General features: G+C 43.6%; 1 protein-coding gene across 1 annotated transcript in view; it reads left to right on the top strand.

Annotated features, from left to right (window-relative positions):
- Positions 1-497: 497 nt before the first annotated feature.
- The window catches only part of Pacs1 (phosphofurin acidic cluster sorting protein 1), a 132,387-nt gene continuing 118,030 nt past the window's right edge, over positions 498-14,854 (top strand). Inside the window, exon 1 of the mRNA XM_052192898.1 lies at positions 498-1,222. Coding sequence (XP_052048858.1) covers positions 873-1,222 — 350 coding nt within the window. The 5' untranslated portion in view covers positions 498-872. The remainder of the gene's footprint in view (positions 1,223-14,854) is intronic.

Raw genomic sequence — 14,854 nt, forward strand, 5'->3', positions numbered from 1 at the left:
GGGAGAAGGTGTGGGTGTAGGAGAGTGCAAGAGCTCTAGGTAGGGTGGGGGTGTGGGGATGGCAGCCGATCAGGCCTTGAGAGAAATAGAATTTTAGAAATTAAGAAAGCAGTGAGGCACTCTGGGACTTTGTAAAGAAGGCTGTTTCGGGGGGCGCTGTACCAAGAAAGGCTGTGGACCTAGCCAACCTTAACTGGCTCCTGCCTATCTTCAAGCAGAAACCCTATGAGGTGGTGGCCGGCTGCTCCTTTTGCAGACGTGGGTGAAATACCCATAGAAGGGGTCGCCACAGCGGGCTATCCGGTTTCCATGCATCGCGTGACCAGCCGCGGGTCGGCCTCCACTGTGTTCTGCAGATCCCAGGGGCTGAGCGCGCTCCCGTACAGTCTTCTCCGGTCCGGGACCGCGCCCCGGAAAACCCGGGTTTCCGCTGGCGGGGTAGCGGCAGCCCGCGGAGGGCGGGGGTGGGGAGGAGGGGCGCGGAGCCTGCATGCCAGAGGCCTGCCAGGGACTGAAGGGCCGCGCCGCGAGAGAGCGCGGGTTGTAGCCCCTTCCCAGAGGCCGCGGGGCCGAGCGCGAGTCTGGCCCCGCCCCACGGCGCCGGGCCGGGTGGGGCCGCGGCTCCCCGCCCCTTTCGGACACGCCCACCCAGTGTCTGGGCCTCGCGGGCCGCAACAGGCGGCGGCGGGCGAGCGCGAGGATCGCGCGCAGCGAAGGCCCGCGCGTGCGTGCAGATTCGCTGGTGGCTCGCGCTCTGCCGGGCGTTCTGAGGAGACGCGCTGAGCCGCTGCCGCCGCGGGGGTAAGCCTGAGAGTCGTTCGCGTGCCATCAGTGTGCGTAAGCCCCGCGCCCCTTCCACCCCTGGCCAGGCCATGGCGGAACGCGGAGGGGCGGGCGGTGGTCCCGGAGGCTCCGGGGGCGGCAGCAGTCAGCGGGGCTCTGGGGTCGCCCAGTCCCCACAGCAGCAGCCGCCGCAGCAGCCGCCGCAGCCACAACAGCCGACGCCCCCCAAGCTGGCCCAGGCTACCTCGTCGTCCTCGTCCACCTCGGCTGCGGCCGCCTCCTCTTCGTCCTCCTCCACCTCCACCTCCATGGCCGTCGCGGTGGCCTCCGGCTCTGCGCCTCCGGGCGGTCCAGGACCAGGCCGCACCCCCGCCCCAGTGCAGATGAATTTGTATGCTACTTGGGAGGTGGACCGGAGCTCATCCAGCTGCGTGCCCAGGTGAGCAACGGGCGGGTGGGAAAAGGTGTTGGCCTAGGGGGCCGCCAGGCTGGCTCAGTGACAGGCCCCGCCTCCCCATCTCTCCGGGTCGAGTGGAGGGGACGTCCTCCACTCCAAGCTCGTCCTGGCTTTGGGGGCTGGGGGCTGCCTTCGCCTGGGCCTTCCAAGACTGTTGTTGTGTAGCCTGCCCTTTCCAGCAGTCTCACTTTCTGCCTTGGCTTGGACCACCCTCCTGCCCTCCTGGAGCAATAGTGGCCTCCTGGACCCAGCCCAGTGTCCTTCTTGGCTGGGTCTGACCGAATCTGGCCTTCCTTACGGTCAGTAAGTCACTCTTCTTCCTGCCTCACAGGCGCCCGTGGGCTGTACATATGTTAATGTTACACAGATGTGGTAAAGATGGCTTTGATATAATTATTTCCCAATGTACTTAGCATGTGCCAAATTCAGTTGTCACCTGTTGCAGGTAAAGCTGGTTAACACTTGGGGGTTCAGTACATACCTTCATCTGTGCTTCACATCACACACATTCTCTGGGTCCTCTGTGCTCTTAGTTTGGGGCATCAGTTGAGTGTGTTCTTAAATGCAAGGTTTAATTTTCTCCTCCCCTAGATACTGGTCACAGAGTCTCCTGGTTCTTACAAGCTCTGTAAAATGACTGCCTTGTTCCTAAATTCAATCCATTTTTCTGTCCATTGGAACCATCTGGAAACTTGCATCAAAAAATATGCTTGGCGATATTTTCTGTTTCTTTATGGCAAAGTATTTGTTCTATATAATTCTTTGGGGACAGTGTGTTGGGATTGACCCTGTGATAAGACAGCCTGCAGGGCTGGTTTTGCCCAGTAAGCACAAAGAAGTGCCTGGAGGTGTTCATTTTCTGCTTCTACACCGAGTTGATTCTCAGGTTCTATTTTACTTACCCTGTTAGTCCAGCAGGGCAGATGGAGGTGCCTGTAAGCCAGAGACTGGGTGCACTGTGGGGTTCCACCCTCAACTCTGCTGGTGTTTCTTTTTCTCCCTTTATTTTGAACAACATCACACCACAACATCGCACCAATATATAGGGCATGGAAAATGATGACAAGCACATCTTTCTATGTCATTTATTGAAAAATATAGAGCATTACGCCACCTGCCAAACTCTCCATGTTCCTTCCTGAACCACATACATTTTGCCCCCCCTTCTGAATTATGCCCCTCCATTACAGTTTTACTACATGAGAGTCTGTAAACAATATGTTTTTTAGTTTTGTATGTTTTTTATTTTGGGTTGTTTATTGTTTGTTTGTTTTTGAGACATGATCTTACTTGCCTTGGCCGGCCTGGAACTCACAGAGATCTGCCTGCCTTCTGCCTTCCCAGTGCTAGTATTAAAGGTGTGCACCACTACTCTTGGCTTCAGCGTTTTTTGGAGCTTGTAGAAATGTTCTCATATTGTATATAGCCTGTCATTTTTAATTCAGGCTTATGCAAATCATCAATATTGTCTAGTAGCTCTGGCTTTTAGTACTTTCTCTAATGGATAGTATTTGGTTATATGAACTCCTATTTGATTCTGATGAATATTTAGGTTGTTCCCTGTTAACATGGACAGTTGTGTGTGTGTGACACGTATGTATGTATATACGTATGTATTTGCTCAGGATTCGTGTTCCTGGGCAGAAGTTTCTTTAGAGTATGTTTGAAGTATATATAAAGTATATGTATACATCTGAATATATCTATATGCATATATGTACATATACACACAAGTATATATGAAGCATATATAATATACAGGAGTAGAATTGCTACTTGAAAAGGGTGGATTTGAAGCTTGAAGGGATGGTGCTGGACTGTTTGCCACTCCCCTCTGCTTTCATCTCCTTGTGCGCGTTCTCTGCACTGGTGTATGCTGTCCTCTTTCTCTGTCCTCCTTTAAGGAAATCAGGAACCATAGTAATTTACTTTGGCCAGAGCCCTAGCATGACACCAAACTCAAATTAGAGCTCACTGTGGGATGGTATGCCTTTTGGTCCTGGGCAGGCCTTGTTTTATTTCTATGTGGGCCTGTCCATTGTTGAAATACGGTATTCTCCTCTTCCTTGCATAAAAGTCCTGTGTTCTACGCTGCATGGATCTGCTGTTAGTAAAACATGTTCTCCTATGGATCTGGGAGTGTTTGAATGGCCTTTGGGTAGTTGCCTTGTCTAGCTTGTTACATTGAAAAAGCATAGATTGGTGGGCAGAAGCTGTCATAAAGGGGAACAAATAGAGTCACCACTGAGTTTTGGTATGACCATAAGAACTCTTGGTTACTAAAAAAGTCTGCAATAATAAATTACTAGCTCCAGAAACAGGGTAGGCATTCTATATGTAGATGTGTATGGTTATGTCTTGTTTACTAACCAGTCCTGGTCTTTCTTCTGCCCTTCTATGACTTTGCTTTCTAACCATTATCCTTGTGCCTCCCAGCACCTTGTGAAACACTTGTGCTTCTTGGAGCATGCTGCTGTGACTTCAGAAGGAAAACACCCTTTTCCTTCTGAAAAAGGCATGCTATTGGCCCTTCTAAATATTAAATCATTTGGTTAATTTGTTGTCTCCTTGTACTTGTCCATGTTATTTAAAATATACTGCCAACATGAAGCTCTGTATAGAACCTGGAACTAACCTCTCATGGAAATCCAGTGAGACACAAACCTATGAACTATAGGCAATTAAGAAATGTAAACCTGATGGTGAATCTGAGGAAAAGTGTGCATGAGAACACTGTGGGAGCTTGGCATAATGGCATATGCTTAAAGTTTGAGGCAGAAAATTAATGACTCAAGGACAGCCAGAGTTCATAGTTTCAGGCCAGCCAGGGAGAGATAGCAAGACTTACTTGAGAACAGACAAAGAAAAAATCCAAAAACAATCAGCACTATAAGAGTGGGTGCTGAAAAGAGGGGGTGTAACAGAGCAGTAAGGAAGGTCACACTGCTTTAGATACTTTAGAAAATTTGATTTGCTTTTGAAAAAAATCTTTATTAGACATTTAAATAAAGGTGAGCATTCTAAATACTTTTAGGTGCGTGTCTGTTGGTTTTTAATTTCTGCTAAATTCTCAAAATTGATAGTATTTTTAAAACTTTCAATAGTATACTTACAGTTGACTTTAAAATGGCTTAATTGTTCTTTGCATTGATGCTTCTTTTTATCAGCATTAAAAGAGAAAACAGCATTAACATATGTCCATGTCTCAAGCAGGGTAGAAAGATAGACTGTGTAAAGGGAAAGGGCCCGATCCCACCTCCTTTCTTCTCAGAAATTACTACCACGAAATATGGTTATCTTTAAGACTTTCTTATGATAACAGAAGGGGTTGGGGATGTAGCTCAGTTGGTAGAGTGCTTCCCTAGCATGCACGGGGCCCTCAGTTCAGTGCCAGCACCATGTAAAACTGGGTGTGGCAGTCCATACTTGTAATCCCAGAATCTACATAGGGAAGACAGAAGTTCAGAGTTATCCTGAATTGTAGAGTAAGTTTGAGGCCTCTCTGGGATACATGAGACCACTAAAACAACAAAAATCAGGCAAAACTGTTACATGAGTAGGCAGCTCTGCTGTTGTTCCCTTAGAAATTCATAGCTTTAAGAGTTGGAGTTGCTCCCCTTCCCAACTTAATTGTCCTCTACAGGGCTGGGTATGGCAAGGAGAGGCCTGGAGAGAGGTGGGAATGGGAGGCTGGAGGAAAGGGGAGGGAACTAGGTGGCATGTTGCTCTTGTTCAAGGAAGGGTTTTAGAGTCTCATTACCTCTGTTTTCTTCAGTCTTTGTGAGGTGATATTTTCCCTTCATATTTTCTCTTTTGAATTGCTAAAGTTAGGAAAGGCAGAAATTATTAAATTGTTAAACATACAAAATTTTCTCAGTTGTATAAGATTGATTAGGAGTTGATGTATCTCCTACTGTATAACATACAAACGGTATCAAATTGGGACTTCATTTCAAAGCACACATGAATGTCCTTATCTTTATACCTTCGTGTAGGGAAGGAGTTCAGTAAGTATCAGTCACAATTTCTTCCTAAATTACATTAATCATACAGAAAAGGGTTACTAAAGTTAACCCTTATCAGACAAAAGTGTTATAGCCAAAGTAGGTGGCCAAGCTGCATTGGCATGACTAGCTTGTGGGAGAAATGTTATCTGCATGAAAGTACTTGGGAAGGGATGCTACTTTTACCACAAAAGCACATACAAGCTGGAATCTCAATATGATTACTGTATGCTAAGACAGACTCTTTTATGCCTTAGACTTTTCAGCCATTGGTTACAAATACTTTTACTTATCATCCATCCTAAGATGTACATTAAATAAATACAAAAAAGGCCTGTAAAGCCACAGGAGCAAGTGCTTCTTAAACAATAGATGTAAATGCAGTTGATCAAATAAGAGAGAGCTGGGAAATGGCTGTTAGTTCCCTAGCACTGAAAGTACTAAAAGCATTGTTTGTGCCGTAGGAGATTTGAGTTTCACCTTGTGAGTGTTGTAATAGAATATCCTCCCTATCAGGGTAATATCATCCGTCATCCCAGTAGGAGCTCAGATTCCTTAACTTAGAAAGAGAATGACATTCACTGAGTTGGCTTCATATGTATTGATTTACACATGGTTGGAGCACAGTAGTTAGTGACTTCTCTTCTCTTCTCTTCTCTTCTCTTCTCTCCTCTCCTCTCCTCTCCTCTCCTCTCCTCTCCTCTCCCCTCCTCTCCTCTCCCCTCCCCTCCCCTCCCCTCCCCTCCCCTCCCCTCCCCCTCTCCTCCCCTCCCCTCTCCCCTCCCCTCCCCTCCCCTCCCCTCCCCTCTCCCCCCCTCCCCTCCCCTCCCCTCCCCTCCCCCCCCTCTCCCCTCCCCTCCTCTCCTCTCCTTCTCAAGACAGAATTTCTCTTTGTAGCTCTGGCTGTCTTGGAACTTGCTCTGTAGACCAGGCTGGCTTCAAATTCCGAGGTCTGCCTGGCTCTGCTTACCCAATGCTGGGATTAAAGGCATGTGCTACCACCTTCCAGATACATGATTTCTTTCAAAACTAGTTTTGTAGTTTTTTGGCCAAACCATTGAATACTCTTGCTTTCTGCTCTTGTAGGAAGGAAATGCAAGTCAGAAACTGGTTGTGTTGTGTTGTGCCCTTTGACTAACTGGCCTTGCTTTGGCCTGGACTTGAAACTGTTCAAGTAGAGCTGTCCTGGCCTAAGTTGCCTCTGCCATCATTCTAGAAGTACTTGGGCAGTCTAGGGTATCTGGGAATGACTTGCCAGCATGGAGTTTGCAGTGCTCATGAGAAAAGTCAGAATTGGAGCTGGCCTAAGAACTTCTTTCAGAGAGGGCCTTGAACAAGGTGGTTCCAGCTTGATAAGCCCTCATAGGGTCCTTAGACCAAGGAATCACGAGCACTGCAGGAAGGTTTTAGAGAACCCAGATGTATATGTTGATAACTACTCTAGAGTGGTTCCTTTACATAGACACTTACAGACAATTGTTTAGAAAGCTGACTAGAAAATTAGAAAGGACTCTAGTCTCAGTCAAGGGTTAGCCACCAAGGCAGCCTATTATGTGCCCTTTTTTTCCTTGGGAAGTGCAAATAACTAATGATACATTGCTGCTTAGCTTGAGAACCTCCAGGAAAAAAATTCTTTTCAATTTTAAAAATGTATTTTATCAGAATGTGGTTATCATGTTGTATATGTGGAGATCAGAGAACTTTGTAGACACGAACTTTGTATTGGTAGACTTGATTCTCATCTTCATGTAGGAAGCAAACTCAGGTTGTTAGGCTTGTTCAGTAAGCATCTCATCAGCCTTTTCTTTTCTTTTCTTTCCTTTCCTTTTCCTTTTCCTTTTCCTTTTCCTTTCCCTTTCCCTTTCCCTTTTCCTTTTCCTTTTCCTTTTCCTTTTCCTTTTCCCTTTCCTTTCCTTTCCTTTCCTTTTCTTTTCTTTTCTTTTTTGGTTTTTGGTTTTTTTCGAGACAGGGTTTCTCTGTGTAGCCCTGGCTGTACTGGAACTCACTCTGTAGAACAGACTGGCCTCGAACTCAGAAATCCAGCAGGCCCATGTTGAGGCATCCCTTCCCCTGAGGGACCAGCCATGCGAGGGTGTAGTATAGAATAGAGTTTATTCAGGGCATGGAGAGGGGAGTTGAGAGGGTAGCAGAGGTGGAGAAGGGGAGGGAGAGAGGGAGAGAGGGAGGGAGGGAGGGAGGGAGGGAGGGGGAGAGAGAGAGAGAGAGAGAGAGAGAGAGAGAGAGAGAGAGAGAGAGAGAGATTGATTTAATTAAAGCTGTTTTGTGTTAACCATTTAAGACTGCTTTGATTGAAATTTACTTCCTCAGCCCAACATGATCATCATTTGGCCTGTAATCTAGCACTGGGAAGTAGAGGCAGGAGTTTAAAGTCATCCTTGGCTATATAAGAACCAGTTTCAAAATAACAAACCAATATAAAAGAAATAGAAAATGAAGGAAAAAATATTCTATTACATTGCCTCCATTTCTTTCTTGTTTATTCTTTCTATTCTTTTGCTTCTTTTGTTGTTGCTTTGTTTTTGAGAATAGGATCTTATAAGGTAGCTCTGATTAACCTTGAATTCACTATTGTTGCCCAGGCTGTACTGGAACTTGTGATACCCCTGTTTTAGTCTCTGGAGTGCTGTGATTTCAGGTGTCCATCACTCCACCTGGCATGACAGCAGTTCCATTTCAAGTCACTCTAGACACATATGCCTAATGGCTTCCACACTGGTCAGGGAAGATTTAGAACCTATTAGTGACTAAGAAAGACCTTCTAGATAACATGTTTAGTGGGGAAAAAGTTGTCTAAATATTTCTCGTGTTAATATTTATGGCTTGTTAAGAAAATATTTTCAGCTTGGCATGGTGACGCATTGTTTTAATCCCAGCACTTGTGGGGCAGAAGCAGGCAGATCCTAGAGATTTCAGGTCAGCTTGATCTTCCTAGAAGTTCCAGGATAGCCAGGGCTACATAGTGAGACTTTGCCCTTTAAAAAAAAAAAAAGATTTGGAAAATAATTTGCAAATTACTCAATTAGGTAACAAAAACCAAAATTCAAAATAATCTGACTTTAAAAATTTGGAAAATTTCCAAGTGTGATGGTGCCTTCTTTTGATTCCAGCACTCAGGGGTCAGAGATGAGTTCTAGGCCAGACTGGTCTACAGATTGAGTTCCAGGACAGTTAGGGCTACATAGAGAGAGCCTGTCTCAAAACAAAGCAAACAAAAAAAGGTTTATCTAAACAAATACATTTCTCAAAATAAGACCTCCAAATGGTCAACAAATGTAAGAAAAAAGTGTTCGATATTCTAATCATCAGATCTAAACTACAATGAAATATCCTTTCATCTTAGTTGAAATGAATGTTATAACAACAGAATGACAGAAAAATAGTAAAGGCTGGTCAGGATGTGTATGCATGTGTGCCATAGCATAAGTGTGGTTAAGAAGATAACGTATAGTATCTGGTTCCATCCTTCTATCATATTAGTCCTGTGGATTGAATTTAGGTCATACTGCAAGCACTTTTTTCTGCTAAGCCATCTTGAGGGCCTTGCCTACTCATTTTTGATAGCAAAAATTGCAAATGGAGAATATGGTACTGTTGGACTACTTTGCAATACATGATAAAGCATATATAATAAGTTTGTGTTGATAGTGGAAGATTGATTTAGTTAGAATTTGTTTATATATATATATATATATATATATATATATATATATATATATCCACATCCACACATTTTAAAAAAGATTTTAAAGTTTTATGTGTATGAGTGTTTTTCCTGTATGTGTATATGGGTACATATGTGTGTCGGTTACTCATGGAGGCCAATAGAGGGCTTTGGATCCCCTGGAAATAGAATTACTAGTGATTGTGAAACACCATGTGGGTGCTAACAGCAAAACCTGGATCTTGTGGAAGAAACTAGTGCTCTTAACTACTGAGCCATCTCTCAAGACCCTGTGCAGATTCTTTTAAATGTTGAAAATATTCCAGAGGTTAGAATATTTGAGTTTGCCAGGTTTTTTGAGCTTTAATTATCATGCTTCCTGTTTCATTTTACAAGGATCCTCATCTTGACTAAACCTGGTTTTCGTTTATCTTTTTGGTGCTTGAACTACTTTAAGTTCTGTAAAGTGAACTATATCAGATATATCCACAGGTTGTTTTTCTCAAAACATTTTTTAGGCCATGCATATATTTTTTTAAAGATTTATTTATTGTTATATCTAAGTATACTGTACATCATTTACTTAATTTGACATTACTTTACTAACCTTTCTCCTCTCCCACTCTGTGTATGTGTTTAGTGTATGTGTGTGTGCTGTCTGCCATGCATATAGATATGGAACTCAAAGGTCCATGATTTTCCTCTATGGCTATTGCTCTGTCACCTATCTTCCTTCCTTCCTTCCTTCCTTCCTTCCTTCCTTCCTTCCTTCCTTCCTTCCTTCCTTTCTTTCTTTCTTTCTTTCTTTCTTTCTTTCTTTCTTTCTTTCTTTCTTTCTTTCTTTCTTTCTTCCTTTTTTGTGGCTGTGTGAATAGTGTATGATGTATATTAATATGTGTGTGCTGACGCCTGAGGAGGGCATTTCTTGAGTTTCCTTTTGTCTTTCTCTATCACTCTGCCTTTGTTTCTTTGAGGAAGGCTCTCTCACTGAACCTGTGGCTCAGGTTTTTTGTTTGCTTTTTTGTTTGTTTGTTTGGTTTTGTCTTGTTTGTTTTGTTTTTGGCTGGACTGACATCCAGCAAGCCCCAGCAATCATCCTACCTTTGACTTCTTCAGTGCACAGAACCATAACAGCTTTTATGTGTGCTGGCGGTCCTCATTGTACAGCAATGAGTGCTCTTAATCACTCTTAACCTTCTATATTATTTTCTGAAATAGGTTCGCTTACTGAACTTGGAACTTGAGTTTCACATAGACTGGCTGGACAGTGAGTCCTAAGGACTGGCTGTCTCTGTTCTCCCAACACAGAACTACTTACAGACATGCATCACTGCTCTTGACTTTTATGTAGGTGCAGGAGATCTGAAGGAAACACTGTATCCACTGAGCTGTCTTCCCAGCTCCCTCCCTCCTTCCCTCTCCCTCCCCCCTCTCTCTGTATCCACTGAGCTATTTTTCCAGCTCGCTTGCCCTTCCTTCCTTCCTTTCAAATTTTAAATTACATTTATTCATTGTGTGTGTAGTATGTGTGTGTGTGTCTGTCTGTTGGTCTGTCTGTAGTGTGCCATGTTGTGCTTATGGAGTTTAGAAGACAACTTGAAGGAATCTACTTTGACCATGTGGAGAACTAGGCATTCAACTTAGAGTGCCAGGTTTGTTAACAAGCACTGTTACCCACTGAGCTACCTTGTTGTCCTTCTATTTCTTTTTCCTTGTAAAAAATGTCTTATAACTGTAATAAGGCTTTCTGATTTACAACTTTTCTGAGGACCTTAAGAATTAGAATTGCACCGGGCAGTGGTGGTGCACGCCTTTAATTCCCAGCACTTGGGAGGCAGAGGCAGGCAGATTTCTGAGTTCGAGGCCAGCCTGGTCTATGGAGTGAGTTCCAGGACATTCAGGGCTATACAGAGAGAAACCCTGTCTTGGAGAGAGAGAGAGAGAGAGAGAGAGAGAGAGAGAGAGAGAGAGAGAGAGAGAGAGAGGGAGAGAGAGGAGAGAGAGAGAGAGAGAGAGAGAGAGAGAGAATGAATGAATTAGATTTGCCCACTAATACGTGCAGTGCATTCAAATGATTAGTGGAGTCAAAATAAAAAGACTGAATGACTTCTTTTCTGTCTCTTTCATGACATTTTTCAAAAATACATTGCACGTAACATAGTTTGTTCCTATGCCCCTCCTCTGTCACACTAGCCTACACATAGCTGAAGGTTTATTTAGTGGCAATTCAGAGTGGGTTTTTATTGTTCTTAATTTTTTGTTATATATATATACATATGCATGTGTGTATGTGTGTGTATATACACACACACACACACACACACACACACATATATTAATACATACACACACATATCCCAGAGTCTCACACATACTCAAGATTATGGTTTAAAAGTGAATAACTGGATAGGCATACATCTTTAATTCTAGCACTTTTGAGGAAGACTGTGGGGATCCCTCAGACTGTCTACAGCAGCTGACTATAATTTGCCTCATGCTCTAACAGAAGCATGTTTTTGCCAGCTGCAGATAGTTTTTGTGACTTGGTGTTGTTTGGCATTCTGGGAACTTTTCAAAGTGGGGTCGTGGTTGTTGGTCCTTCAGGGGGATTGGTTGAAGTTTTATTAGTAGTTGTGCTCAAAGAAGAAACAAAGAATAAGAAATTAGATTCATAGATCTCTCTCTCCTCACTATCCTTTTTTTCTCTCCTATATAGGGGATGAAATGGGGGTTAGGGATAAAGGGCAGGAAAAAGAACCCACAAAGTAGTAAAGAACAGGTACAGCAGATGCAGATGTATCTCTGTGAGTTCAAGGCCAGCCTGGTCTAGATAGGGACTTCCAGGGCAGCCAAAGCTGTATAATAGATCTTGTCTCAAATAAATATCTTACTTTATTATTATTATTATTATTATTATTTTGGTTTTTCGAGACAGGGTTTCTCTGTATAGCCCTGGCTGTTCTGGAAATCACTCTGTAGACCAGGCTGTCCTCCAACTCAGAAATTCGCCTGCCTCTGCCCTCCCAAGTGCTGGGATTAAAGGCGTGTCCCACCACCGCCCGTTAACTTTTTTAAAAAGACCATCTCCTGGTCATGTCACTTTTCTCCCGATAATCTCTCACTTGTAGACTAGTTTATGTATGCCACAAACCACTGGGCTATAGAATGAGACCTTAAAACAATGACAAAACAAACCTTTTCCATGACTTAGGAAACACCTCCTGGTAATAGGGCTGACCCTTTCCTGGCATCATCCGCCATCCTCCTCATAGATTTGGGCATACATGTCCTTAGGGGTTGTATACTTGCAGTTCCTTGGCTGAGGTGCTTATTTTTGGAACATTTCGCTTTTGGGGATTGCCAGGTTTTATGTTACTCTTCCTGTGGAGATGTGAATACCTGTTTACCCAAGAAAGGCATCACTGACAGATCTCAGAGTGGATTCTCAGTCCAACTTGGTGAATGATTATTGGGCTTCTGTAGAGGAGCATGGGTAATTCTCTCAGCTACATCACCTGCATGGGTGATGGACAACTCACTGGCAGTCTCTATTGAGTCTTCCACCTTCACAGGGTGCCTTCCTCTATCTGCCCAGTCCATCCTGGAGTTTATGAAGCTTCTTCATGATGTCTTAGTTTTTGAAATGTTCCTATTTAGTTACTGTTTGGGTAGTCAATGACACATTTGCCAAGCTGATGACTGATTTCCTTACAGTACCTGTTTATCTTAAATATTTATTGAATGGATATCTACTATACACAGTTAACTCCTTTAACAAGTATTTACCTCATCCCAAGTGCAAATGCTTAGTTGCTTAGAAAGGGTAGCAAAGAGGCTGACAGAGTTACTTCTCTACTGGAGTGGACATTCCAGTGCAGGGAGACAAACAATAAACCCATCAAATAATTTGATCTGTAATAATGGTCAGATAGTGAGTATTGTCACTATCTGTATGGTCAGGGGGAACATTGGGAATCTTGGGAATTAGCTGCTCCTGATGGACAGGCTGGTCAGGAATGCTCTGGTGAGTTGTACGCAGTGGATCTTAGTACCTGAGATTGCATGCCTCAGAAGAAGTCAAGACTCTTTGAGAAGGTGTTTTGTTTTTGTTTTATGAGACAACATTTCTTTCTTTCCTTTTTTTCTTTTCTTTTGTTTTTTGCTTATTATGCATCAAAATTTTTATTGACATTTTTAACAGAGGTTCATCTATTACTGAAATTTGTAATTTCTAAACTTAAATAGGAGCAAATGGCTATAGTGCAGAGTAATGCCATTACTACCTACTGGGAATGCAGACTGAAGAATTAATAACTACCAGGTACAGCGCTGACTCTTTCTGAATGTTGTAATCAGAAAGAGTGTGGCCATCTTCTAGATGCTTGCCGCAAAGGTGAGCCCCTGCTGTTGGTGGTGGGGGTGCCCTCTTTATCTTACATCTTGGCCTTCACATTCTCCATGATGTCACTAGGCTCAAATTCTAGGATGATGGTCTTGCTGGCCAGGGTCTTCACAAATATTTGCATTTTGGCCTGTTACTGAATGTGATGAAACTGCAAATGGCTAAGTCCTTGACAACTAGATGTAAGAGCCACCAAACCAGACAAAGCCTCTCACCACTCTTGGGAAGACATTTCTATTAGCCACCCAGTTTAGATGAGCAGAGTTGGCATTCTCATGTCAGAAGAAGGATTTCCTTAGAAATTTATTTCTCAAAGCTCTGGCTGTTCTCACAGTTAACAGTAATATGGGCTGCCTTATGCTTTGTTGGTTGGAATTATAGAATGCTGTTCTGACACCACTGGGCGCCATGGGGATGCTTAATATAGTGACTCTGAGTGTGGGGTTTGGAATCCTCCTGGATTTGAATTTTGACTCTGCTGTTTAGTATTTGAGTAACTTTGAGCAAATTATTTAACCTTTCTAATGTTTCCATTTTATCAACTATAAAATGGGTATAATAATTATTTCACAGAGCTGTGAGGATTAAGAAGGTTTAAAACATGTTAATTGAATGTGTTGCACATAGAAAATAAATTCAGTTGTTTTTATTGTCCTTGATTGCCAATTAGCTTCTTTGCTTCTTTTTTTTTTTTTTCTCTGCATAGCCCTGGCTGTCCTGGAACTCACTCTGTAGACCAGGCTGGCCTCAAACTCAGAAGTCCGCCTGCTTCTGCCTCCCAGAGTGCTGGGATTACAGGTGTGCGCCACCACCGCCTGACTCTTAGCTTCTTGCATTCTCTCTTCTCTTCTCTTCTCTTCTCTTCTCTTCTCTTCTCTTCTCTTCTCTTCTCTTCTCTTCTCTCTCTCTCTCTCTCTCTCTCTCTCTCTCTCTCTCTCTCTCTCTCTCTCTCTCTCCCTTTTTTTTTTCATTGAGACAGATTCTCACTGTTTGCTTTGACTGTTCGTGAATATACTGTGTAGACCAGGCTAGCCTCAAACTTACAGAGATCCACCAGCTTCTGCTTCCTGAGTGCTAGGATTAAAGGTGTGTGCTATCCTGCTGTGAGATTCTGATTTATTAGGATTATCACAAGATCTTGGGCTCATCTCTGCTTGCTTGCTTGCTTGCTTGCTTGCTTGCTTTTTACACAGTCTTTCTGTATATCCCAGACTGGCCTAGAATTTTCCATCTTCCTGCATCAGCCTCTCAAGTACTGGGATTACAGAGGAACACCACTGTTCCTGATGGAATCCACTTTAGGCACAGATCCTGCCAAGCGTATTAGACTAGAAAGCTAAAGTATTTTGGTCTGAAGAGGCGGCAGGGTTGGGATCCTGTTGCTGCATCTTGCTCACTTACATGAACGGAAGAGATGGCTCAAGCCCCGCCTGCAAACCACAGCTTTGTTTTGATCCAGCTTGACTTGACAGCTTCTCTATTTTACCCGCTGACTTCTGTAGCTTTTATTTGGCAGCCAGAAAAGC

This window comes from Apodemus sylvaticus, chromosome 1 (assembly GCF_947179515.1).
Source record: "Apodemus sylvaticus chromosome 1, mApoSyl1.1, whole genome shotgun sequence".
Classification (NCBI taxonomy): Eukaryota; Metazoa; Chordata; class Mammalia; order Rodentia; family Muridae; genus Apodemus; species Apodemus sylvaticus.